The sequence below is a fragment of the Trichosurus vulpecula genome, chromosome 4 (genome assembly GCF_011100635.1).
Source record: "Trichosurus vulpecula isolate mTriVul1 chromosome 4, mTriVul1.pri, whole genome shotgun sequence".
Classification (NCBI taxonomy): Eukaryota; Metazoa; Chordata; class Mammalia; order Diprotodontia; family Phalangeridae; genus Trichosurus; species Trichosurus vulpecula.
The window spans coordinates 124,695,020-124,722,766 of NC_050576.1; the positions used below are offsets into that span (position 1 = coordinate 124,695,020).

The 27,747-nt window shown below is 34.9% G+C and overlaps 1 protein-coding gene across 1 annotated transcript in view; it reads right to left on the reverse strand.

Moving 5' to 3' along the window:
* Positions 1–27,747, reverse strand: part of RAB3GAP2 (RAB3 GTPase activating non-catalytic protein subunit 2) — a 132,661-nt gene that overhangs the window by 60,393 nt on the left and 44,521 nt on the right. Inside the window, exons 4-13 of the mRNA XM_036754764.1 lie at positions 22,103–22,184; positions 20,380–20,427; positions 20,224–20,299; positions 19,564–19,665; positions 16,635–16,734; positions 15,265–15,363; positions 11,906–12,054; positions 7,044–7,123; positions 6,859–6,948; positions 3,670–3,809 (exon numbers count right to left, since the gene is read on the reverse strand). Of these exons, the coding sequence (XP_036610659.1) occupies positions 3,670–3,809; positions 6,859–6,948; positions 7,044–7,123; positions 11,906–12,054; positions 15,265–15,363; positions 16,635–16,734; positions 19,564–19,665; positions 20,224–20,299; positions 20,380–20,427; positions 22,103–22,184 (966 nt within the window). The remainder of the gene's footprint in view (positions 1–3,669; positions 3,810–6,858; positions 6,949–7,043; positions 7,124–11,905; positions 12,055–15,264; positions 15,364–16,634; positions 16,735–19,563; positions 19,666–20,223; positions 20,300–20,379; positions 20,428–22,102; positions 22,185–27,747) is intronic.

Consider the following 27,747-nt stretch of genomic DNA (forward strand, 5'->3'; position numbering starts at 1 on the left):
TTTGCTCATTCTTCCAGCCTCCTTCTTGACTTTGGACTTTATGTTAATGCTGGGCTATGTTAATACGGGCTCTGCCCACTTCTGAAGGGGATGTTTGGCCTGAGTTTCTGAATTCTTATGTCCATCTGCTACTTTCACAGCTCCACATGGGGCCCTGCAAGTTTTCAGTGCTTTCAAAGTAGTGTGATCCAGGGGGAAGTCTGTTCCCTGCTCTGGTCTGAGTTCTGCAAATTCCTGGCCCAAGTCTGAGTCTGTCAGTTTGTTTCAGGTTGGGAGTTTCAGCAGATTGCTACTTGTCTCAGGCAATACTGGCCCAGTGTAAGGCTTTGCAAATTCAGAACATCTAAACTGCTGGCTCCCCTCTGGTCTAGGATCTCTTTCTCTCTTTTGAGCTTCTATTCACTTATAGTATTCTTGGGCAGCTAGGTGGCACAGAGGATACAGTGCAGGGCCTGGAGTCAGGAAGAACCATCTTCTTAAGTTCAAATCTAGCCTCAGACAGTGACCCTAGGCAAGTCACTCAACCTTGTTTGCCTCAATTTACTCATCTGTAAAGAAGGAAATGGCAAACCACTCCAGTATCTTTGCCAAGAAAACCCCACATGGTGTCACAAAGAGTCAAATGCAAATGAAATGACTACACAACAATATGGCATTCTTGGCTATATGTGTACTTTGCTACCAGATCCAAACCATGCCACTACACATAGCACCCATCCTCACCCCCATTTCTCAGCTTCCCTTTATGTGTTGTCTTCCCCTTACTAGCTATTAAGTTTCTTGAAAGTAGAAACTATCTTGGTTGTTTTATTTGTATCACCAACCCTTACCACAGTTCCTGATATATAATAAGCCCTTGATAAAAGATATTTATCTATCTTTCTATCACTTCAATCTATAGCAAGCTATGAATATAATTAGGAAGTTATCTTCTTTATTATACCATAGAGCTTTTAGAAGGCAGGGATCTTGTCTTACACAACTCTGTGTTCCTCATAGGACCTTATACATAGTAGGTATTCCATAACTACTTGTTAAGCAAACATCTCATTAATCTATTGGACTTCTTTGAAGCATAAGTATAAAGACAGGAAGAACTAATAGCTAATATTACTTAGAAGTCTTTTACCAGGTTCTATACAAAATATTGTTAAAATAAAACAAAAACTGAATTACAACAAAATTATGGAAATATTTTGTTATAAACACGGAACTCAGCAAAAGGAAAAGGTAAGCAAGTATTTCTTAAGCTTGTGTGCCACCTGGTAAGTCTGGTGCTACCCAGAATGAATAAACCAAAGGGTAAGACTTGGCTTTGGCCTATAAAGCATGATTTTACTCAGTGCAAATCAATTTAATTTAATAAGTGTTTATTAAGTGACTACTAGAGCAGAGAGGCATGGTGACAGAATGAACAGACAGAGACTTAATGATCAAACTTAACCTCTGACAGTCATTAACTCACAGTATGATGCTGCAAGAGTTATTTAACGTTTGTGAGACTCAGGCAACTCTCTAAGATAAGAAAATTGGGTTGTGACTTGTGTTGGTATAACGTTTTCCTACATTAGCAAAATCAGAGATTGTTCTTGTGCTCTCAGATGTCTAGATCTGTGAGTGGCACAACAGCAGCATAAGACATGTTTACTGACTTTAAACAGTTTATAATCTTATTGGGATGTGACAGAACATAAGATATTAAGAATACAAAAAATGTGCATGTACCCCTCTACTTAAAGGCCTTCTTCTTCAGTGCCTCATCAATACAAGTAGGCTCTCTGAGGCCTTCAGAGTCTTTAGCTGTCATGAGCTCTGCACTGCCAGATCCTACCAAGCTAGAAAAGCTTGAGGTATAGGCCCAGAAGGATGCTGTATTCCTGTTATTTAAGGGCCATCTCAGTTCAGTTCAGAGAAGCTCATCATTCAAAGATTGGGCCAAGGAATTCACAAAGACCAATGATAAAACTAAGGAGGGAATGAGATCTGTGACAACAGAGGAAGCACCCACACCATAAAATCATAGATGCTTGAAATATTGAAATAAGTGTCATTGTTAAGGGTACCATCATCTTTCTAATCATTCATATTTGAAGCCTGAGTCATCTATCCTCAATTCCCCATTTACCAGTAGTTGCTAATTCTTGCTGATTCTACCTCAAAACATTTTTCACAGCTGAATCCCCCTTCTATCCATTCACACTACAACAACCAACCTAGCTCAAGCCCTCATCACTCATAGCCTTGGGCTATTGCAATTTTCCTAATTCATTTCCCTGCCAAAAATCTCTCTCTTTTCCTATCTGTCCTCCACACAGTTGTCAAAATGATATTTCTAAGGCACATGTTTGAAATTGTCACTTTCTTGCTCAAGAAGTTCCAACTGTTCACTGTTAGTCTAGGATCAAACACAAATTCTTTTATTTAGCACTAAAAGTTCTTTACAACAGGGCTCCAACCTATCTTTCCAACCTTATTATACATTACTTCCCTTCATATACACTTCAGTCTAAGCAAATGGATCTTCTTCCTATTTCCAATTTATGTCATTTCACTTGAATCTACATACCTTTCTATGAGTTATCCCCCACACTTGATGTGGACTTCCTCCTCATTTCCCTCTCTCAGAATCAATGATTTCCTTCAAAGCCCAACTGAACTGGTTTCTCACATATGAGGTCTTTCCTAATCACCCCAATTGCTAGTGTCTCTCCCAAGAAATCAGTGTACTTCACACACTTATATATGTTATTCTTCTCAAGAGAATGTAAACATCTTGAGAGGACTGAGTATTTCATTTTTTCTTTGCATCTTCAATGCCTGGCATATAATAAGCACTTAATAAATGTTTGCTGATTGAACAAATGAAAAATGCAGCTTTACGTATGAAGTCAGAAACTTATAGTCTGTTATTTCAACAAGTGCACAAACAAATATATTCAAAAATAACTCAGTAAAACTTTGACAGATCTATAATGGATTATTAGGGATATTCGAACTATCCCTAACCCTTTGTAATGGGCATTATTTACAAGTAGTCTTTTGATGCCAGTCAGAAACAAACTTCTTTGCCAGATTTTAAAAATATTTTATTTGTAAAACTAGGTTAACTATGATTGGCCTAAAAATAAAAAAGAAGATTGTCTAGCATACTATCAACTGAAAGAATCAAGTGGGTTAATATTTTAGTTTTGATTTAATTAGCGTGGAAATTCCCTCCACTGCAGCAAATCAGGCACTCTTTTGTAACTAATAGTCTTAGAGTGTTGCCAAGTGGCACTAAAAGGTTAAATGATTTGTCCATGCTCATACAGTTAGTATATGTAGGAGGTGGGACTTTAACTCAGGTTCTCTTGACTCCAATGCTCCTCCTATATTGTGTATGAGTGTATGTTTATATATGATTAAGTCACAATTTTCACTGGTGAAGGGAATTTATGAATTGGTGTCATCATAGATACACTTGACTTTCATGTGTTACGGAAAACAGATCCAGTAATATTTCGGTTCTACAGTGGTTACAATGCTTATCTTTTAAAATAAAATCAAAACTGAAATACAACAAAGTATTTTCAAATTCATTACAAAAGGTTTTTAGTTAGCTAGAGGAAAGGGAAAATATCTGTTCAAATAATGAAAAGAAAGAAGCCCCTAGATTTATCAAGGTAGTACCTTTCCACATGCGAATTGCAAGTCCCCTTGCCACATCTAATAAAATAACTCTGCCAAAATCGTCAGTTACTGCTGCTAGTGTGTTACATGGAGAGAGACAAATGCTTTCACCATGGCGCCTTGAATCAGGAAGCCCAAATCTGATATTAAAAAGAAAACACAAAAACATATCACAATCTTGTGAAGTAGGAAAAATCATTAAACAGATAAAACAAGAGTGTATTTGTTTCAACTTTAAAAAAATTAAACTTGCCTCAGATTAATATTCATTTTTGTGGGCTGATCAAGCATGAATGTTTTCTAATAAAGAGCTTTGGGCTACAATTTGGCCATCTGGAATAAGAGAATGAGCCCTTCTGGGTAGGTGAGTTTTCAAAATAGCTAAGCATTTACCTTTTTAAACATCAAAACTATTTATTTAAATCTAAATAGAAATCTTTCTAAAATGTAGTCTCACTTGCCTGCCTTCTGTAAATAGAGCTAAGTGATAACAATCTGTCCTTGTTTTGATGATTTGGAATCAACATTAAAATTATTTCATACTCATATACTGTCATGGCCAATTTGAGGTATGTACACAACATGGCACTAGAATGCTATGTTTTTTACATTCATGTGTCTGCTGTTTTTTCTGTCTCCTTCCTTACTTTCATGCTGTTAGTTGTCATTTCCTTTAGTTGCCAGTATGCCTACCTGTAATGGACAGTCTCCTCCCTTTGAATTTGCTAAAGACCTGTAAAGCAGATAGCCACTCTTGTCAGATTTAGATTTGAGAGTAAATAATCTCTAAGTGAGGCACTGAGGGGTCTCCTAAGAGTAAAGTGCGTGAGTGTTGATGCATAAACTTTGTCACATCTATTCTGTTTCCTTAGAAGTCTGGCTATGCCCTCTGTTTTATTTGTTTGTTCCTCATTCTCCTCTAACCCCTCAAATACAGTTTTTACCTAAGGCTCTGTCCTTGCCTTCCCTTTTTTCTTTCCACACTTTCTCCCTTAGTAATTTCATCCACTACTATGGCTTTAATTATCATTCCTAAGTAAATGACCTCCATCCATTCTCTCTTCATCTCTAATCTCTCTCTACAGGCCCAGCTACCTATTTTCAACTGCCCAATGGATACTTCTTCCTAAAAGTTCTAACACACCAGTAGGTCTCTTACTAAATTATTATCTAGTCTACCCTTAGTCTTCATTTCTCTTAAAGGCCCCATCATTCTCCTAGTCTCCCAGACATATAATCTTAAAGTAATCTGACTCTTCTCTTCCCAAAACAATACACATCCAATCAGTTGCCAAGACTTGTCTTTTCTTTCTCCACAAGACCTCTAGCATTCCTCTCTTCTCTCCATCCCACTATAACTGCCCTTGTGCATGCCCTGAATATTCTCAGACTATTATAATTAGCCACTTAAATACATCTCCCTATTTACATGCTATACTTTGTCCAATCTAGCCTTCACATCATTGCCTATTTAATTTTCCTAAGGCATTCTTCTGGTCATGTCACCCTTCTATACAAAACCTATTAGTGGTTCCTTGTTGCCTACTGAATAGAGTATGAATCCTTAGTCCCAGAATCCAAGACTCTTCATGACCTAGTTCCAATTTACTTTCCTAATTTCATCTCTTATTCAAACTAGATTATTCTTCATCTTCTGTTCTTGTTCTTCCATCTCAGATCTCTATGCAGTTGTTCATACAGTGCTCCATGCCTAAAGTTGATCTGCCCTACTCTCCTGACAATGTCCACTTACAGAAATTCCTCCATTCCTTCAAGGCCCAACTTTGGTGCCATTTTCTCCATGAAGCCCTTCCCTTCACCATCCCTTCCCACCGAGGTGAAAATGATTCTTGAACTGTTCACAGCACTTTGCCTGAATCTCTCAAGCTCTACGTTCTTCCATTATAACCTAGTTATTTGTGATTATTGCCCTCTTCCCCATTAGACTGTAAACTCCTTGAGTAGAGTCTATGTTATAGTTATATTTAGAATCACCATCATCATCACCATCATTTCACCTTTCTCTAATTTTCTCTAATGCTTTAAGGTTTACAAAGTCCTTTCACAAAACAGTCTTGTGAAACAAGTAGGGCAAATAGGAGCCACATTTTTATAGATGAGGAAACTGAAGCTCAAAGAAGAAGTTAAGGATCCCTAAAGTAGCACCTTTCACATTTCAGGTAATTAATAAATATTTCATTAATTTTGTTTGTATCTTTTCCGGTTCTCAAAGTTGATGCATTAAATAAACTTTAAATAATAGTTCTTAACATCTACTAAAGAGAAAGAAATCTAATTTAAATGGTATTTTCTTTCCTGACTCTACCTTAATCTTATTCAATAATAAATAAGCAGAAAATAAAAACAGAGGTGTAAATACACAGACTGTTCTGTAATACTTCTGATGTATTCCAGGCCAAAAGAAGATGACTCTCTGGTGCATGCTCACATATCTTTATCATTTGCTGTTATTCTATTATTAATATTTAAACAAATGAATTAAGTCTTGTCCAAAGTAGCTATCTTTGTTACTGTTGTTTCAGATCTGTTATTTCACCAATGTGGAGGCCTCCTAGTGAGAAAACTCTTTCCACCAATGCAAACTGACAACTTTAACAGTACCTTACAGTTTTAAGAGTTTCTGAGCCATTAAAGGATTAAAGTGGCTTGCCCATAGTCACACAATTTGTGGATGGTCATACAGTATGAATCAGAGACAAGGCTAGAACTCAGGTCTTCCTAACTCCAAGGCCACGTTGCTTCTCTCAGTGACATGCTATTATAATTTTTTAAGAAGGGAACTGAATGGTTTTTACTGAACTCATTTTACATTACAGCAGGGCTGTCCAAAGTGCGGCTCGCAGTGCGATTTATGCGGCCCGCCTACAAGCATAGAAATTTACATAAATGCTTTAGTAAATGAAGCTGAGCTACTGCAGAGCTCTCACTGAAATGGCAAATAAACTATATTGTCTATTGTTTCAATAAAAACCTAAGGTTGGACAGTCCTGTTTTATAGCAAAGAGAAGAAAAAAGTAAATATTTCAATTGGTACCCTAACAGCTCTAAGGAATGAGCAGACTGATGGACAACCAATGATAAATGATCTGGGAATCTGCAAAAATTACAAAATTCAACAGTCAAACTGAACCTATAAAAATATTTTTTAAAACTACATATCAGACTTGCCTTACAGCTAATGGTGTCGCTGGTTCAACTTTTGGTTTCTGCTTTTGAATAGCTTCCTCTTCATGCTTACTCTTCCAACCAAGCCAGCCACTTGAAACAAAATAAATTAAGAATAACACTAATGATTCTAAATGCAGTCTTAAAACAAAACTAAGTGCATCTGAAGTTATTTTGAATCCCATTACCTGGCAGCATTAAATAAAGCAGAAGTCAGTTTACTTGCAACTGCTAAAGCAACATGAGACAGCAATGGCTGTGAACTTCCCTAAAGAAATAACAAAAGAACACAAATTTTAAACCTAAGAAAACAAATAAGAAAGATATTCATCCTTACATAAAAAATCTGGCATCAGACAAAAAAGTCTTACAATAATCTAAAGTCAAAGAGGTTTGGAAGAGTGGTCAAGTCTACTCTAACAAAAATGTACAGCTCACCTCAAGATGCAGTTATAGCTTTATTTTAAGAGGGAGCCTTATTTCCAAAGTAAAATTTACTTTTTAAGAGCACAATTATCAGAAAAAAAATCCACTCTTTCTTTTTGCCCTTCCAAATTTGGGGTTTTTCTCCCCTTCTTAAAAAAGCATTATCAGATTAACCATCGATACTCAACTAGATTTCATAATATCTACATATGAAAAGTTTAGGGAATTTTGAGGCTGTTTTTTTTTTTAATTTTTTAATTTTTAGTTTACAACACTTGGTTCTACATAATTTTGAGTTCCAGATTTTCTCCCCTCCCTTCCCACCTCCCTCCCCAGGACGGCATGGAATCCCATATAACTTCCACGTATAACTTCGCATTGAATTAATTCACACACTAGTCAAGTTGTGGAAAAGAATTATGACCAATGGAATGAATCATGAGAAAGAAGAAACAGAACAAAAAAAACTGAAAAAAAAAAAAAGGTGGGGGAAAAAGGTGAGCATGAAATGTGCCTCAATCTGCATTCATACTTCATAGTTCTTTCTCTGGACGTAGATAGCATTCTCCATCGTGAGTCCTTTGGAGTTGTCCTTGCACCTTGTGTTGCTGAGGAGAGCAAAGTCTGTCAGGGTTAGTCCTCACAGAATCCATATATCTGTGGTTGTGGATAATGTTCTCCTGGCCCTGCTCCGCTCACTCAGCATTATGTTGCGTAGGTTTTTCCAGGTTATTATGAAGTCTGTATCATCCCCATTTCTTATCGCACAACAGTATTCCATTACATTTGTATACCACAGCTTGTTCAGCCATTCCCCAATTGATGGGCATCCCTTTGATTTCCAATTCTTGGCTACCACAAAAAGAGCCGCTATAAATATTTTTGTACATATGGGTCCTTTTCCTACTTGTGTGATCTCTTTGGGATATAACCCTAGAAGTGGTATTGCTGGGTCAAAAGGTATGAATATTTTTATAGCCCTTTGGACATAGTTCCAAATTGCTCTCCAAAATGGCTGGATCAGTTCACAACTCCACCAGCAATGTAACAATGTTCCAACTTTTCCACATCCTCTCCAGCATTTATCATTTTCCTGTTTTGTTATTTTAGCCAATCTGACAGGAGAGATGTGGTATCTAAGAGTTGTTTTGATTTGCATTTCTCTAATCAGTAGTGATTTAGAGCATTTTTTCATATGCCTATAGACATCTTTAATTTCTTCCTCTGAAAACTGCCTGTTTATATCCTTTGACCATTTCTCAACTGGGGAATGACTTGTATTCCTATATGTTTGGCTCAGTTCCCTGTATATTTTAGAAATGAGGCCTTTATCAGAGATACTAGTTGTAAAGATTTTCTCCCAATTTTCTGCTTCCCTCCTAATCTTTGTTGCATTGGCTTTTTTTGTACAAAAACATTTCAATTTAACATAATCAAAATTATCCATTTCACATATTGTAATGCTATCTCTTGTTGGGTCATGAATTCTTTTCTTTTCCATAAATCTGATAGAGTAAACTATTCCTTGCTCTCCAAAACTGCTTGTAGTATCAGCCTTTATTCCTAAGTCATGTACCCATTTTGACTTTATTTTGGTATATGGTGTAAGATATAGATCTATGCCCAGTCTCTGCCCTACCATTTTCCAATTTTCCCAGCAGTTTTTGTGAAATAGTGAATTCTTAGCCCAGAAGCTGGCCTCTTTGAGCTTATCAGAGTAGATTGCTAGAGTTGTTGACTTCTCCATCTTGTGTACCTATTCTATTCCACTGATCCACAACTCTGTTTCTTAGCCAGTACCAGGTAGTTTTGATGACTGCTGCTTTATAGTATAGTTTAATATCTGGTATGGCTAGACCACCTTCTCTAGCATTTCTTTTCATTAATAGCCTAGATATTCTAGACCTCTTGTTCTTCCAGATGAATTTTGTTATTATTTTATCCAGCTCTGTAAAATAATTTTTTGGTAGTTCAATTGGTATGGCACTGAATAGACAGGCCTAACCATGAGCAACTGATATTTTTCCATTTACTAGATACGACTTTATTCACATGAAGTGTTTCATAATTATGCTCATATAGGCCCCGGGTTTGTCTTAGTAGATAGACTCCCAAATATTTTATAGTGTCTACAGTAACTCTGAATGGAATTTCTCTATCTCTTGCTGTTGGGCTTTGTTATTTTATATCCTGCAACTTTGCTAAAGTTGTTCATTATTTCAAGTAGTTTTTTATTTGATTCTGTAGGATTCTCTAAGTAAATCATTATATCATCTGCAAAAAGTGATAATTTAGCTTTTTCTTTGCCTATTCTAATTCCTTCAATTTCTTTTTCTTCTCTTACTGCTACAGCTAACGTTTCTAGTACCAAATTGAATAGTAGGGGTGATAATGGAGGCTGTTTTTTACATGAGAAATGAAAAGGGGCGCCAAATCTAACCTCTCGGCCAAAATGATAACAACCTTAAAAAAGAGGGAATGTTCAGAAGTTATCGGAGCCAGAATTTGCTCTTTTGAAAGTTTACTTTCTCTCTCTTTGTAAGTCTTCCTTCTCTCAAATTCCTTGCTGGTTATCATGATCAATTCTAAAGTTTATTGTCTGTTTATCCAGGAAGTTATTAAAATGCAGGTATAACTCCCAAGGCAATGAAAAGTACAAATGACATAAGGACTTACCAGTTAGCTATCAGAAATTTGAGGACATCAAAAAACAGACGTGTTTTAGCAATTGAGATTTAGAGGAAAAGGCACGGAGACCTTAATTTCAGTATCAGTTCTATTATTAAGTAATTTTGATAGATCAGTTGTTTAACTGTATTTATAGATCAGTTTTTTAACAGTAACTTCTTTTAACCCTGCTGCTCAAGTCTTGCTTCTGTCAAACACACTGGGTGTGTGATCCTGGGGAAATGAAGACACCAATCCCTACATTGCTGCCACAGACAATTCTCTAAGTTGTAAGGAACTAGGAAGTTTCTATTACATTTCTAGTGTTGTTGTTTTTTTTTAATGAAATGTTGTTTTAGAGCTGAAGATATATTTTGAACTAATCACCTCTTTTAAATACATGAAGTTCGTGAAAATGGTCCAAGAAGTAAAAGATAAATCATGTTAGTCTGACTAGACCACTTAAAATATAAACTGCATCCCTAAAATAACATCACAATAAAAAAGGTATAATTACACAAAATTACCAATATAACACACACTGACTTAGAAATCTGATTTCTTCTCTAAAAACTAAAATAACTTTTCCCCCCTCAAAAATGTAAAGCACCACTGTAAGGAATACACAAAAGTAGGGAAGCTGAAAATGGCAAGCAAACATGGAAAGCTGAGTCTGAGTCACACAGATACATCACTTTCTTTTTGCCTCTTCTCTTACTCCACTCCCTAGGCATCCCTTGCTCAATTGCATGTCATCTACCAGTCCTGCCCATGACACTGAAACCCACAGAGCCTTTGAAGCTTCAAACAGCAGTCAATATTGTCTTCTCTCAACAAATGAGAAACAAAGCCTGAGCTATGTGATAAAGTACTAACTTCTAGAAAGAAAACTCTCCCTAAAATCCCTTCCTACCTACCACATCTACTAGTTTACTATAATCTGCAAAACATGAGGGAGCAAGGGAGATATGATGAGCTTTATAGTGAAATCTTGGTATCCAAAGAGACTCAGAACAGAGATGAATGCAGTTTCTCCAAACATGTAAGCAGGAGGAATCTACATCTGTTACATTGAAGCAACAGAGGCATGTGATAGCATCAGATTCCTTAGCACCTTTTCAGGCCAAAGGAGAAGCTTTCAGTAGCTGTTTTTGTCTGGAAGACCATGAAATTTTAAGCTATATCTAAGGTAGTAAAAGCACCATTATATAGACTATACTCAGGTATGTTAGATTTTGGGGGAAAGCGCAGCCTATATTCATACTAATTTAGAATACTGAAATCATAAGACAAGTATTTCAAGTGTATATAGTACAGAAGACAAGACCAGAAACTATTTATTAGCAATAAGAAATAATTCACATTCAATTTTAGGTCCATAAGAAATTTTCTTCCTATTTTCAAACTGAATAAAAAGTTTATGTGGTTTTCAGAGTTTACTAAGACAAAAACATACAAAAGATTTCCTGTTGATGGCCATGCTTTGAGTGATTTTCATTAGCAGATCTAAATATAGCAATCAAGATCATTTTTGTAGTTAAAAAATACATTTAAAAACATGTAGCCCCATGAAATATCATGCATGTCAATAAGATGAAAAAGAATTTCTCAAAAAGAATTTGCTTTGTTTAAAACAAAAACAAAACCTGTCTAATAATGTCAAGTAATAATTTGCTGTCAGTTTCTTGAGTTTAACTTAAATTTTCCATCAAGAGTATTACATAACATACTTAAATTCTTCTGTTGTAAAATAAATATTAACCTTTCAAGGTACATTTCTAAAAATAATTTTAAACCTTTTTTTTAAAATAGGGAACTACAAAGTGTGACATAAAAGTAAATTTCTAAAAACATAACAGCAAACAGAGATTTCTATGCACGTAAAAAGAGGAAAGAAGAAAAGGGGTTAAAAAGTCAAAATGTTAACCTTAATCATTACCATTTATGGAATACATACCTCTAAAGCATAGAAGAAACCAGTAAATGGATTTGACCCAACAGTAATGTACTGAGACATTGCAGGTGGACTATTTTTTATTGCTGCATTAAATCCACCTATATTGGAAGCAGTTTTCATTTGATCAAATGGCGATAGTGTCATGATTCCTATGACAAAATAATAATATTAAAATTGCTGAAATAATGTTATTTCACATTGCTAAATTTTCAGTTAAGATTTATTTTTAAATATAGTATAAGGCAAGGCAATGAGTTGTGGAAAGATCACTAAATCTGAGGTCAAAGGACCTGTGTGACATTTGGGAAAATCACAACCCCTCTGAATCTTAGTTTCCTTATCTGTAAAATGAGTAGGTTGAACTAGAGTATGTCTAAGGTTTGCTTCTTGCTCTTGATCCCATGATATTTTGTACTTAGTTTTACTTTACAATACAAAGATTTTTAAAAGTTTTTTTTTAAATGCTAGAGAGTTATATTTCTATGCATTTGACAAGTTTTGTTACAAAAAAAGGAATACAATAAAACAGTCTAAAAATATTGAAAGGATTACTACACATTAATATTAGTAATCCATTTTTCCTGATTCGAAAAAATATGTCAAAAATGGTACATATAACAAAAAGTTTACAACAAGCTATTCTGTAAACCAAGGATCTTCAACTTTTTTTTTTAAATTAATAAGTGACTTTTTACTTCCAAAGTATTTAATGTGCCAGTGAGAGCTACAGGTGCTCAGCATCCTGTACTGAAAAGAAGAGGAGGAGGCACTGCTCTTGGTTGTGCTTGATGCCCTCAAGACAAAGTGAGTAAGGGGACAGCCAACAGCATACTGATCTACTAGGCAAGTCATGACCTGTTGGTTAGAAGACCTTTGCTTTAGTAAATTGAAGAACACAGGGTAATCTTCAAACTGCTGAGCCTGCTATAAAGGTTGGCCAACTTCAACAACTAAACATGCCTAATTCAAGCTTGTAAAATTAATTTTATTTTTAGGTCTACAAGCAGTGTATTCATTACTTAGCTTTATTTTTCATAAACTTGATGCATATCTACTAGGCACAATACTGGTGAATTTAAAGGCTATGAATACCACCTGGATCATGGCATATAAATGGTCCTTTAAAGCTTTACATAGTTCCAAAAACACAGTGTTAGTGTATATGCTGAATATAAAATAAGAAACTTGCCGATTGTAAGTCTTGAAACAAAGACCCTAACCTCAACCTTACTCTTTACCAGAGAAGACAGAAATCAAGAAGTTCAGGTGCTGCCACTTAGGTAAATGTAAAGTGAAGCACTACCAAGTTAGCAAATATAAACTGAATAACTAAAACTTTTAAATGAAATCTTATAATAGTTAACATAGCAATATAAGAGTTAATAGATAAGTCTATCTTGTTAATGTATATAGGTATATTGTGTAAATAACCATTACTACCATATATCTTCAAGACCAGAATCTAGAGACTAACAGGTTCTACCTCTAATCTTAAGATTCCCAAGACTGAAAGGGTAAGGAGTCAGGTTGTGAAGAGCTTGGGTGACTGGCCCTTTTAACAATAATAGGATAATTTAGAAGAAGGCATATTACTTTTTCCCCAGCTTCTCTCCTGCTGAATCCTCAAACCTGGTTAAACAAATACTCCTCTGAAGGAGTAATTCAAATGGCATTGATTCTTTTTTGGAGGGAGAGGGAGAGAATGGGGAGATAAAGGGGAGGAAGAGATAAAGGAATAATCATAAAGTCTCATAAACAATTAAAAGTTTCTAGCAAAATGATATTAAAATTCAAAATTGAGAATAAATTTGAAGTTTTTTACTGCTTTAATTCACTATTACTAATGCTTTGTAACACTTCTTATTAGGTAGTAACTACAAATTCAAATTTGCTTAATCTGTTTCGAATGACAGGAATTTAGTTGGAAGGCTATATTTCTAAGGGACTGAACTACCTAAAGGTTTAAATATTTCTGTGGAAAAATGAGGCCAACTAGTAAATAAGAAAAGTCAACTATCACATATATGCTTTTGAAAAGTATACTACGTCATATAGGTCATATGTTTAACATTATGTTTATGTTAACGTATGTTTAGCATTAAACTGTAATGATACCTTACTCTCCATTATTTTAGACATGGAACTATGTGACCTTGCTTGACTGCATCAATCTATGAATTTTTCACTAGGAACATGGCATTTTTCTTTCCAGAGAGGAACATAGTCTCTTCTCATTAATTACTCATAGGCCCTATTCAATTTTTCTTAAACATCTAGAACTGAATGTCTCACAAGCAAAACAGAATTTCATTATTTTCCCAAAAAATTCTGCCCTCTTCTCAGCTTCCCTATCACTGTAACAGGTACCACCATCCTCCCAGTGACGCTGGCTCACAATCCAAGTGTCATCCTTAACTCTTCCCTCTCACTCACCCCAAAGGATATCCAATCTTTTGCCAAATCTTTCATTTCTATCTTCACATCTTTCCTCATATGGCCCCAGCTCTCCACTCAAATAGTCACTGCCCTGGTTCACCTCTGCATCACCTCTTGACTAAACTATTACAATTATCTTCTAATCATTCTCCCTGCCTTGTTTCTCCCAATTCTAATCCATGCTCCCCTCAGCTGCCAATAATTTCTCTGAAGTGTAGACGTAACCAAGTCACTTTCCTACTCAATAAAGTCCAGCCTCCCTAAGTTAGAATCTTTGTTTGGCAATTAAAGACCTTCACAACCCGGCCCTTTCTTCCTATTCCAATTTTATTTTCCCTTTATTTCCCTCCACACTCTCTATGATCCAGCTACAGTGACTGGTTTCCTGGCTGTTCCACACACATAATACTCCAGCTCCTATCTTTAGTCTTTGTCCTTCTGTCCCTCATGCTTTGACTGCTCTGCCTCCTTACTTCTACCTTTTAGTTTTCCTGACTTTCTTCAAGATTTAGCTTACATCCCACCTTCCACAGAAGGCCTTAACACTGTACTTCCAGTGGCTAAAACCTTCCCTTCTGAGATTATCTTCTACCTGCTCTGTATATATCTTTTATAGTAATTTACATGTTGTCTTCCCCCTTAGAATTTAAGCTCCTTGAAAGCAGACATTGTTTTCACCTTTCTTGGTGTCCCTAGCATTTAGCACAGTCCCTATCGAATAGTAAGTACTTAATAAATGTAAGTTGATTCTCTGAGCCTCAATTTCCTCATCTGTAAAATGGTGATATTTTTATTACCTGCTTGACTATTGTACCCCTTAATGTACCACATAATGTGAGCTAGTGTATTGGTAATAATGATATGAGAACTCCTAAATAAATACTACTGAAGTAATTTTTAAAAATTCAAATTCTAATGCTTACCAATACTTGCATGATCAATTATGGTATCAATATCCTGTAGACCCCATTTCTTGTAAGCTAAAGGTGGTGGCTGTATGTTTTCATTACCGGATGCTGCAGCTGTAGAATTAAGAATTACACAAATTAGGAGGTTGTTTTTTATTTCCTACCCAAAACTGTTAAAATTCAACTAAAATTTTTTACCATGAAAAGCTAAAATGAAGTCAATGTGTTTTTTAAAATTGTCATCCATAGCAAGGGAGCAAAAATACAATTGTTAATTGGCTTATTAGCTTCAATGAAGAATATACAAAACATTGAAGACAGAATTCAAGTAATAATAGCAGATCACAATGGGATTTAATACACTTAGGAAAGTGTTATACATAGAGTAGAAACTCAAACACAGTTAACTATTGTCAATCTATTAGGTACAGATGTTAACAGCAGTGCTAGAATAAGTGAATGGCAATAGAAACTCCGTCATGAATAACTCCATCTAAATAAAGCACAGTAGTAGGTAAAGAAAGAGTAACATTCAATGTTATGGGTTGCCAACTTAGATTATGAAATTCCTGCAAAAGCTCCCACTTCACCGCCTCCTACCCTCTCCATTGACAGTGCCTCCCCTCTAAGACTATCTTCCATCTTTCTGACTATATCTTGTATGCACACAGTTATTTACAGTTTTGTCTCACACAATGCCTGGCACATAGTAAGTATTTATTAAATATTTGCTGGCTGACTGTATCGGCTAACCACTAGGCCAGATAATAGAACATAGCTAAATTTTCATTCAGTTACCTCTATAAAGGTAAGACTACCTTAGTAAAAGAAAAATAAAACCTAATTTTAAAGGCACAGTGAATAAAAGTCAAGAAAAAAGATTTATTTTCCCATGTCATCAACTGAACATGACCCACAATACAGATGAATAATTGGACTTATAGTCAGTGCAATTCAGAATTAATAAAAGGCAATGAGCAACTGTATTTCTTTCACATCAGAAAAGAGTGTAGCTTCACAAAATAAAACACATTTAACATATAGGAATCTTGACATTTCAAGTAGCAGGGGGTATCTCTCGATATCAACTAAAAACAAATACTTTGTCTTCATTGCTTAAAAAAAAAGAGTAATGTTCTAAATTCATGTATTAATTTAATGTGACTTTTATTATAAAAGATAACTGAAGTCAAGGTAGAAAAGTGTGTGTTAATTTTACATGTTGAAATATTTTAGTGAAAAATACCATAATCTCCTGAAATTCAGGGTCCAGAAAAGAAAAAGCAACAACTACTAAAATCTTTCACAGTGCAGAAATCTTTGAAATCCTTTTCATTATACTAAAAATAAGTGTGATAAAATTAAAACTATTATCAGAATTTTACCTTTTGCTACCTGATTTCGACAAGCACGAAGAGACTGAAAAAGGCTGAAACCATCAATAGTCACAATTGCAGCTGGATACAAGATGCTCAACTCTTCATTCTTTTCAATGAACAAGGAAAAAGAATCAATTTTCAACACTGCCACACAGACCTATTTGTTTATTGGGTCTAAATGTCTTGAATAATCTAAGAAAACAAAAACCATGGCTGAACAATTAATTCTTGGGTTCAAAAACAAAAAAATAACAGGAAGAGAGGCAATAAAAACAAATGGAAAATTTTCCTGAAGATCTTTGGCCAATGCTTTAACATTATAGACAAATATAAACATTTGTATTTATGATGAATCATGACCTTAGACTAGACAGTTTTTTTAAATCTTTGTTTACGCTTATTTTAATCAAAATGTGGAAAACTGAAGGCAGTCCAGATAAAGGAACCAAAATGTTAGAAGAGTTGAAGTTGTTTGATATAGATAAAGTTAAATATTATTCCAGTTAGTCACATACGTAAAGGGTAACTGAGGGTTAACTTCTGCCATTTTTTTCCAACCCATGGTCTATAATCATTTCTTCATTTCCTTAACATCCATTTACTTTCTTTCAAAGTCAAAAATAATTTCCTTATCAGCAAGTATAATGGGTTTTTCTTCATCTTCATTCTCTCTAAGCCTTAATTTCATTGCCTAGAATGAGTGATACTAGACTAGGTAGCCTCTATGGTCCTTTATAAATCTAAATTTATGGTTCTATGATTTTAATATCCTTGTCCAATCTAGCACATTTCCACGTATTTGGCACTACACCTTCCTACTTTCCATAAACACTCATCTCCAATCTGATTCTCTTCCTACTTGTACCTCCATTTGTTTCCTTCTTGGCTCCTCTTCCTTAATGGTCATTGTTCCTTTATTTTTAGTATTCAAGCCTTTACTTTTATATCTGTATTTTTTAATCTCTTAAGGAGTTCATCCATTCTTATGACTTCTACTATTAAACGCTAAATTTCCAAATCTTTATTTTGCCTTCTCACTTGAACTCTAATCTTGCCATCAACTTCAAATTCAATAATCTAAAATAGAACTATTTTCTTGCCCTAAACCAACTCCTTCCAAACTTTTCTGTCAACAAAACTAATATTTCCCTTCCTAAACCCAGGTGTTCACCAAGTCCTGTTAATTCTTTCTTTAAAATGTCTCTTGCTGCAACTATATAATGTAAGACATGTAGAAGAGACCTTAGAGTTCATCTAATATCCCTATTTTACAAATGACAAAGCTTGCCCAAGGTCACTCAAATAGTTAGTGGCAGAGCAGCATTCCCCAACCATCAGTGCTACCACAAATCCAGTTTCTCATCCACTGCTATCCCTGATTCCAGTCCCTTGTCAATTTACTCTACACATAACTGTTAAATTCACTTGATTTTCCCACTACATGAATTTCATCATGTCACTCTTCTTTTTGGCAGCTTTAAAATTATTTCTACTGACTCCTGTATCATACCTAAACTTTTCTACCTGACTTTCTAGGCCACCCACAATAACCTGGTATCTTCAATCTTATTTCTCACTTCCGTGTGTGTGTGTATGTGTGTGTGTGTGCATGCATGCATGTGTACGTGCATATATACATATATGTGTGTATACACACATATGTATTTTATATATACATACAGGGTCTAACACATACACACACACACACACACACCACCTACTCTAGTCAAAATTGTCCCTCACCTTCTCAAGTACAAAACATGATCCACATTTTCCTTGATGTCACTTCCCTTAACTGAAATAACTTCCTCCTTTTGTATCCAAATTTTTTTCTAGACTTAGCAATTAATAATATAATATTTTATACTGCTGATTAACTTTCATGTTATATATACACACACATACATACGCATATATATTCTTCTCTCTCCAACTATGTTAGATCATCAGTCATCTTAATAGTAAGACTGCAGTCTTTTACTCTTTTAGGATTCTTCACAGCACTTTAACACAATGGGGAACACACATATAAAGCGTTTCATGATAGAATAAGCATCAAAACAGTATACATTAGCTAAAACTGCAATTAAAGAGAGGAGAGGTAACTAATACAAAGATACACACACACACACACACACACACACACACACACACACACACACTCTTACTTTACCCTAACGGTGATGAAATAATGTTACCATCTCACAAGACAAGATGTGGAATATATGTCTCTGGAGAGCACTACAAATTGAATAGTAAACAACCTCTATTTGATTAATTAGTTGATGATTTACCTTCAGACAGAGAACTGAACTTGACATAATGAGGTATTTTCTTACGTTCTACAACTGTGGATATTTGGTACAAAAATGTTTATTTTATGACATTACAAATATCAGTTAAAACTAATAATTATGTATCTTAATAGATGGCTCAACAATCATTTTATAAATGAGATATTACAGTATTGTGTAATATAGTATCAATGATAATATTAGTGGAAATTTCCTTCCTTTTTCTAAGGATAACTTTACTTGACAACTATTGCCACAAAAGAAAACTGAGAAAAAAATATAAAGGTGTGTAATACCATAAAAATGTTCTATATTTAAAACTATTTTTTCCCTTGGGAAATTAAAAAATTTTTAAATATTACAAACAGTAAAAAGCTGCCCTAAAAATTATACTCTAAAATAGAAGAAAATATATAACATTCTATTAAACAAAGAGGAGCAAGCCTGAAATTTTCAGCACTTAATTGTGAAGATATTGTGGTTCTAGTTCAAAATAATTTTGCCAACTGTTGGAAACTTCTAAATTTTGTCTCTGCAAAAGAATAAGGAATTGCTCCAGACTAATGTCATTAGTTTGCTTTTTTTTGTTTGGTTGGTTTTGATTATTTTGGTTTTGGTTGGTTATTTTTTTATCTGCTAACCTGCTCTGTAACTCCAGGATGCCTTGGGATTTCATAAGTCCTGCATTTTAGCTGTAGTACAGGGTCTTCATTCAAAAGTTGTGCAAGTAACAATACACCATTCTAGAAGGAAATCATAATGGATATAAATATTTAATCTCATTTTTAAAATAATCCCTGCTTACAAATGAAGAGCAGCTCATTTCCCTACAAAATTTCACAGCCTTAGTTTAGTTCCTCCTCCTTCCCACCTCCCGACCCCTTCTCCCACTGAATTAGAGTAGAGGTCCCCAAACTTATTTGACCTATTGCCCCCTTTTCAAAAAAACATTACCCAGTGCCCCCCTGGAAATCCTACACACTAGGAAAAAAATCTCAGATTAAGTGTACAATTGCACCTTAGGTTACTATCTCCCCCTGGACCACTGCAGCGCCCCCCAGATATTGCCCACTTTGGGAACCACTGAATTAGAGCTACTAGGCAGAAATTCTTAATCGTTTTCCTTTGTTCTTCCTCCATCACCTTTTAATGCCCATTTGTCCTAATGGCTACCTAGAATCTCTATGTTTTCTGGTCAAAAGGTTAGAGTATTTACTAATTAATATTAAAAAACATTTAAGATAATCAACTTGGTAGGTTCTCTGGGAGAGTCAAAGTAATGTTGTAAACAAATAACTCACCTCAGTATAAAATCGAACATAACCAGAAGTAAAGCCCACTACAATGCAGGTCCAGTCAGGGCGCCCAGTGGAACTTCTGTTGCAACCAAAATGACACAAAAATTAAATATCCTATAAACTAAGATAGAGACAAAAGTATTTTTTGCTTGTTCTTACCTCTTTTGACTCGCCAACGGAATACACAGGGCACTACTTACACATTCCCTAAAAACAAAATTATATTTTATGAAAAATGAAGATCTAATTTGTTCTTTCAAGTAAATAACTCATAGTAGTAGTAGTAATAGTAGTGACAGTAGCTAGCATTTATACAGCACAGTAAGGTTTGCAAATTGCTTTACATAATTTGATAAAGAGTTAAAAAGAGAGATGGTGATGGAAAGGATCAGTCATATATATGTAAGTCCCAAGTAGTATTAATAATGAATCACATAAAATGGTGACATATTCAAATTCACACAATTCAAAGTCATAATTATGTGAATGAAATATGGCAATTGTTTCCAGCACAATGGAAATTTAAATAATGCAACCACTTTATTAGATCCATTATTTGCACTAATTGGAACCTGGCTATCCACACCCACACCCACCCACCCACCCACACACTTTGATTCACTACCTTATTTTTTCTGTATCTAGTCCAATCCCACAGATATTATCAATTTGTAGAAAAATAGGAAATGCCCCAACCCTACTTCTAAAACCCACAAGGTCGTCCTAGTATCCTAGGACTATTAAGGAAGTATGCTAATTATCAAAGGAAACTTCCCTCATTTTCCAAAAAGTTGAGGTTCTGTCAGTTAGTCCATGGTGATAAACCATTAAATTCCAAAGGGCATCTACTCACTTATCCTCCCTCCCCCAACCCTGGCCTGCTTCAATAAATCCATGCTCATTACTAACTCACATAGACATCAAGAATATTCTTGCCCACCACTAGCACAAAAGAAAAAAATTTTCAAAAGACTCACTAAACAACATACTCTGTTTTGGAGATAAATTTAATGTCTTTATTCAAAGTATCTGATTTGAATGATTTGAAAACCAATTTGTATTTCTTATGATAACTGAACTAAGAGTCTCCAGGATTACCTTACTAATTTCCAAGAGGAAGCTTTGACGCATGGTAAAATTAATTAATATCAAGTTTCTTGGCCTCCTGTGCTACTAGCAGTATACTCTGATGCAGTGAATAGAACACTGGGTCTGAAGTCAGAAAGAACTGTGTTCAAATCGGGTATGAGACACTTAACAGCTGTTTGATCCCGAACAAGTCACTTAACTGCTTGCTTATTTTCTCTACTGTAAAATGGGGATAATAACACTTACCTGCAGGGCTGTTCTGAGGATCAAATGAGTTAATATTTGTGAAGTACTTAGTACAGTGTCTTACACATAGTAGACATTTAAGAAATGCCTGATTCCTTCCTTCTTTTCTTCCTCTCTCCTTCCCTCCCTTCCATGCTAGAGATCAGTTCAGAATTTCTCACTCTTTAGGAGAAATCTGTTTACTATATTAGGTCACCTCTACAACTCCAAAGCACTTTGAATTTTAGAAATAAATGACACTATATTTTTCTTCAGGTATTACCCTATATCTAGATTAGAGGATATTAATAATTTCTTGAATTCCTGTATGACTATTAGGGATTTTGCATAATTCCTTCAAAATTTTCCAGTCTATTCCAAAAGGGATCAAATTTTCTTCTTTATCACAAGTAATTTTCTAATGAGGCAATATTAACAAATAACAAATATTCCAAGAAAATTATACTTTAATATCAGTTTCAGGGAATTTCTGTAGTTGTATTAATGGGTACTTTTTGACCTTTATTACATTTTTTGTAGATCAAACCGTTTGTTATTTGGTACCTACCCTTCTTCAACATTTAGAGAACCACTCCAACCAACAGCGTATTGCATTTCTTCCTTTCCTTTGTCACTATATTTCCATTTTGCTGAAAAATTAAGATATCAATCTACATGAGAACTCACAAAACTTCAAGTATGCTAAAATATTTTAAAAATTGTGCTTGCTCTTCAAAATATTTTTACAAATAATGCACTGGTACTTTGGAACTCCTTCTGTAGGACATGTTTTCTAATTTACTGCCTTGCATTTACTAAAATATCAAAAGTAATGTTTCCAGCATGTAAATAATAAACTAGTACTACTTTTCATTTTAAATACTAAGAGTATTGTGACAGGTTTTGGTTTTATTTATTTGTTGGAAGCATTTGTCCTGATAATAGATTGTGATATTTAATTGTTCTTCAGCACCGTTTCCTCCTATATGCTTGCTCAATCAACAAATATTTACTGAATATTTGTGCCAGAGGTCCTGGTGGGAATATAAAGAAATAGGAAGCATAATTCCTGTCCTTAGAGTTACAATATAGTTCAGAAGATTAAAAGGCACACAGGTTACGTGCCAAAGTCATGGAAAACACGTAACTTCTAGAAGAGTTCAGAAGAAGATGAGGTCATTATGTGCTGCAGTAGTCAGGGCCTCATGAAGAAAGTGTGAGTAAATGTACAAAGGCAGATTTTGGCATCCTGGATAAGGAAATAAATAACAGTCTAGGGCATGGCCAGGACATCTAGTTTAAGATATGAGACTTATCAGACAAGAGGAAAGAATTAGTAAAGATTAGGAAGCTGGTATCAAGAGTAGTCAAAGATGAAAAGATAAAATTCAAAGCAGATAGAGATAAGGGATCAAGAGGCTCTGGCTGATTTAACAAAAATGAACCAGGTGCTTACAATAAGAAAGTCACCATGCCAGATACTAGGGTTATAAAGAAGAAAGAAGGAAAAATCCTGATCTTAACAAATTTAATCTAGTGCCTCCTAACTGCTGTTATACCTCAAGACTCTGCCCTAGATCCTCTTCTTTTCTTTCTCTACACTTGGTGAATTCATCAGCTTTCATGGGATTACAAATATCTATACATCCAGTTCTAGATTTCTCTTGAGCTGCAGTTCCACTGCCTATTGAACATTTCAAATTGGATGTCTCACAGAAACCTTAAACTCAATATGGCCAAAACAGAAATCATTATCTTCTCCACCTCACTCCCAACCCCTCCTTTTTTTTCCAAAATTCCATAATTCTATTCAGTGCATCAAATATGCTTCCAGTCACCCATGTTCATAACCTTAATGTCATCCTCAACTTCTCATTTTCACTTATCCCACATATCTAATAAATTGAAGATTTTGTGATTCCTATCACAACCTCTTGTACTTTTGTTTACCTCTCTCTACTCACACAGCCCCCAACTTACTAGTTTAGGCCCTCATTTCTTCTTCGAAGAACTTTTGTAAAAATCTCCTAATTGGTATCCCCACCTCTAATCTTTTTCCTCTCCAACGCATCCTCCACACAGCTGTTCAAGTGATTTTCCTAAAGTACATGTCTGACTACGTCACTCCCCTATTCAATAAAGTCCAGTAGCTCCCAATTACCTATATGATATGAATTGTTGTTTGGCATTAGTTGAGTGTGGTACACTCAACATTCACAACTTGGCTCCAATCTACCTTTCTAACCTATACATTATTCCCTGCCATGCATTCTATGGTCCAGTCAAAGTAGCCTTCTTCCTGGTCCTCAAAGATAAGGGCATCTTCCATTCCCATGTCTTTTCATTGGCTATCAATAATAATTATTATTAATGATGACAATAGCTAGCATTTATATAAAGCTAAAGTTTGTAACTCTATTTACATAGAGTTAAAGTCTGCAAATACGCTTTATAGATATTATCTTATTTGAGTCTCATACATACCCTTTGAGGTAGGTACTATAATTATTTTCATTTTACAGATGAGAAAACTGAGGCTGACAGAGGTTAAGCCCAGGGTCACAAAGTTAGTGTTGGAAGCCAAATTTAAACTCAGGTCTTTCAGATACCAAGTCAAGCAACCTATCTACTGTGCTACCTATTCCCCTCTTACTATCACTTCTTCTATATGTACATGTTGCCTCCCATGATAAGCCCCTTGAAGGAAGAAATATTTTATTTTTGCCTTGTATCTTCAGTACCTAGCACAGTGCCTGGTAAAGTAGGTGCATGATAAATATTGATTGATTTAGGGCAGGGTAGAGAAGACAAAAACAAATAATTATGACAAAAATCAGAAAATGCTAAGTATGTGGGAGGGTTACAAAATGCTACCAAAGATCCAATGAGGGAAAGACTGCTACCAGCTTGCTAGCTGGGGAGAGAAGAAAAATCCAAGAAAGCTTCATGAAGGAAATGACATCTGAAATCAGTTTTTAAGGATGGGAATCATTTCAGCAGATGGAAAAATGGAACTGTATTCCAGATATGATGAAATATATGAACAAAGGCTTAGAAATAAGAATTTAAGGAAGTGCTTAGTGAATAGCTTGGAGCTATTCACAAGATTATTTAATGATGGCATTAGGGATTGATGGCAGGGAGAAATTAGAGACAGCGACAAATTAGCAGAAGTAATGAAGTAAAGGAGTAATGAAGGCTTGAGGTTTTTCAGTGTCTGTTTTCTTTCTCAACATGACTATTATGGATAGGTTTTGCATGACTACAAATGTATAACCTATATTAAATTGCTTGCCTTCTCAATGAGGGGAGGCAGGGAGGGAGAAAGGGAGAGAATTTGGAACTCAAAGTTTTAAAAACGAATGTTAAAATTTGTTTTTACATGTAACGGGAAAAATAAAATACTAAAAAAAAAAAAAAGAAGTAATGAAAGCCTGAACTAGACTTATGAGTAAGAAGTTGGAGAGAGATGTAAAAGATGTAAAAGAGTTTGCAGAAGTTACTTACTGAATGTGGAACAGGGAGGAATTGAAAATGACTATAAGTTTTGGCCCTCAGTTTTCCCTGAATGGGAAAATGGTATCAGTGATAGAACTTTGTAATTTAGAAAAAGGGGCACATTCTGGAAGTGGAGACGCCCTGTTTTGGATATGGTAAACTGGGTATCTCAGCAATACATATAAGTATATGTTTCTAAGCAGCAGTTAAAAATCTGGGGCTGTAGTTTAAGGAAAGGTTGAAACTGAAGACAGAAATATGGGAGCTAGAAACTTTATATCAAGTGATAACTGAAGTCACGGGAATAAAATAAGATCATCAAGAGAATGCTAAAAAGATTCTTGTGAAACATCCTTATTTAGAGTTGAAGGAAAAAGAAAGGCCAGTAAAATATCAGTCCAGAGAAAAATGTCAGAGAAAAAGAGACTCATGAAGCATAGCATCATGGAAGCCAAAGGAAAAAAAGTCAAATGCCCAGAAAAATCCACTGGATTTAGTGATAAGGACCTTGGAGACAATGGTCTTCATAGAAATGGCAGGTATGGAAACCACATGTGTCAGAAGCTACACAGTCCATATGTACCAGAGAGAATGTGTACAACATTCAGTAGCATTTGTAATATTTTTAAGAAATAAAAATAAACAGTTGAATTCTCAATTTAGCAATGGTATAAGGCAGATACTGGTTTATAAACCTCACTTCCAATCTTTACCCTAAATGTAAATTATGTTCTGCCATTAAGATATATCTAATAAGCTCCTCTTTCCTAATAATTCAATTCAATTCAACAAGAATTCATTAAGCACCTACTATGTGCTAGGTACTGGGTTAATGCTAGGTTTATTAAAATAAAAATGAAAGTTTCCACCCTCAAAGGGCTTATATTCTACTGGAAAGATAAAACATACAAACTTTTTTAGTGTTATTTTATTTTTCCCCCAGTTACATATAAAAACAATTTTTAACATTCATTTTTAAAACTCTGAGTTCCAAATTCTCTCCCTTCCTCCTTCCTCAACTCCCCTTGTTGAGAAGGCAAGCAATTCAATATAGGTTATACATGTGAAGTTGAAACATAAAAACCTTAAAGAAATACAAAATATATCCAAAATAAATATAATTACTTACAACTGGGGTCATCCTTTGATTTTAAGGATTTCCAACTGGGTATTTAATTTAGGATTTTTAATTTGTTATTTTTCTATTTTTTTAATTGCATGCCCAATTCATTGATGTGTTCTTTCTCTATTTTACTGATAAAAGCATTTAGGGATATAAATTTTCCCTTAAGTACTGCTCTGGCTGCATCTCACAAATTTTGGACTGTTGTCTCATTGTTGTCATTCTCTTTAATGAAATAATTGTTTCTATGATTTGTTCTTTGACCCACTCATTCTTTACGATTATTTAGTCTCTAATTTTTATTCTGTTTCTTTATTGTCCTTTATTGAATATTATCTTTATTGCATTATGGTCTGAAAAGGATGCATTTAATATTTCTGCTTTCCTGTATTTGTTTGTGAGGCTTTTATTATCAAATACAGAGGTTCCAAAACTTATTTGGCCTATTGCCCTTTTGCAAAAAAACAAAAAAACTACTCAGTGTCTCCCCCTGCCCCCCTTCCCCTGCCTGGGAAATGTATTTTCTTTAACCTTTTAATGTTTTTTTTTTTTGAAATTTGCATCATTTCCAAAAAATATAAAATATATTTTTAAAAAACCACACATCTTAAATTTAATAACTTATTACAAACTTGTGATTTTGTTCCTTCACTGAAATTTTGATGATGCAATAGTGTGTCATATAACCATACAGTATCGTATTCTAAACAAGTCATTATATGCACATATTCCTGTTGATGCATGCTGGACTTCCTGACAATGTATGACATGCTCACCTGCCAACACCTGCTTGTTAAAGCCTGCAGGTAGACTTGACCACTGATCTGTTACAACTTGCACTTTGTGTGTTTATTTGAAAAATAACGTAATCACTATTTTAACTCTGTTATGCAACAGATGAAACATGTACTTCAAAATTTTCTTATCTTCTCTTCTTTCCTTATTTTCCCACTGCCTTTCTACTTCTATTCAACACTCCCCAATTGAACTAGAGGCTACTACTGCCACCAGATCATTCCAGTGCCCCCCAGGGGGTGGTATCATCTACTCTGGGAACCTATGCATCAATTTTTGTGAAGGTGCCATGTACAGTTGAGAAAAAGGTATACTCCTTTCTATTTCCACTCAGTTTTCTCCAGAGGTCTATCATATCTAACTTTTCTAAAACTTTGTTCATCTCCTTAATTTCTTATTTATTTTATGGTTAGATTTATCCAGTTCTGAGAGAGGAAAGTTGAGGGTCCCCACTTGTATTATTTAACTGTTTATTTCCTCTCACAATTCATTTAATTTTTCCTTTAAAAATTTGGATGCTACGCTATGTGTGTGTGTGTGTGTGTGTGTGTGTGTGTGTGTGTTTAGTATTGATATTACTTCAATGTCTATGGTTCCTTTTAGTAAAATGTAGTTTCCCTGCTTATCTCTACATTTTTTTTTACCTCAGCTGAAGCATAATAGATGCTACTCCAGACCCTTATTTTTACTTTGTCTCTTTGTTTCAAGTGTGTTTCTTATAAACAACATATTGCTGGATTCTGGTTTCTAATCCATCCTTCCATCCACTTCAGTTTTTTGGATGAGTTCACCTCAAT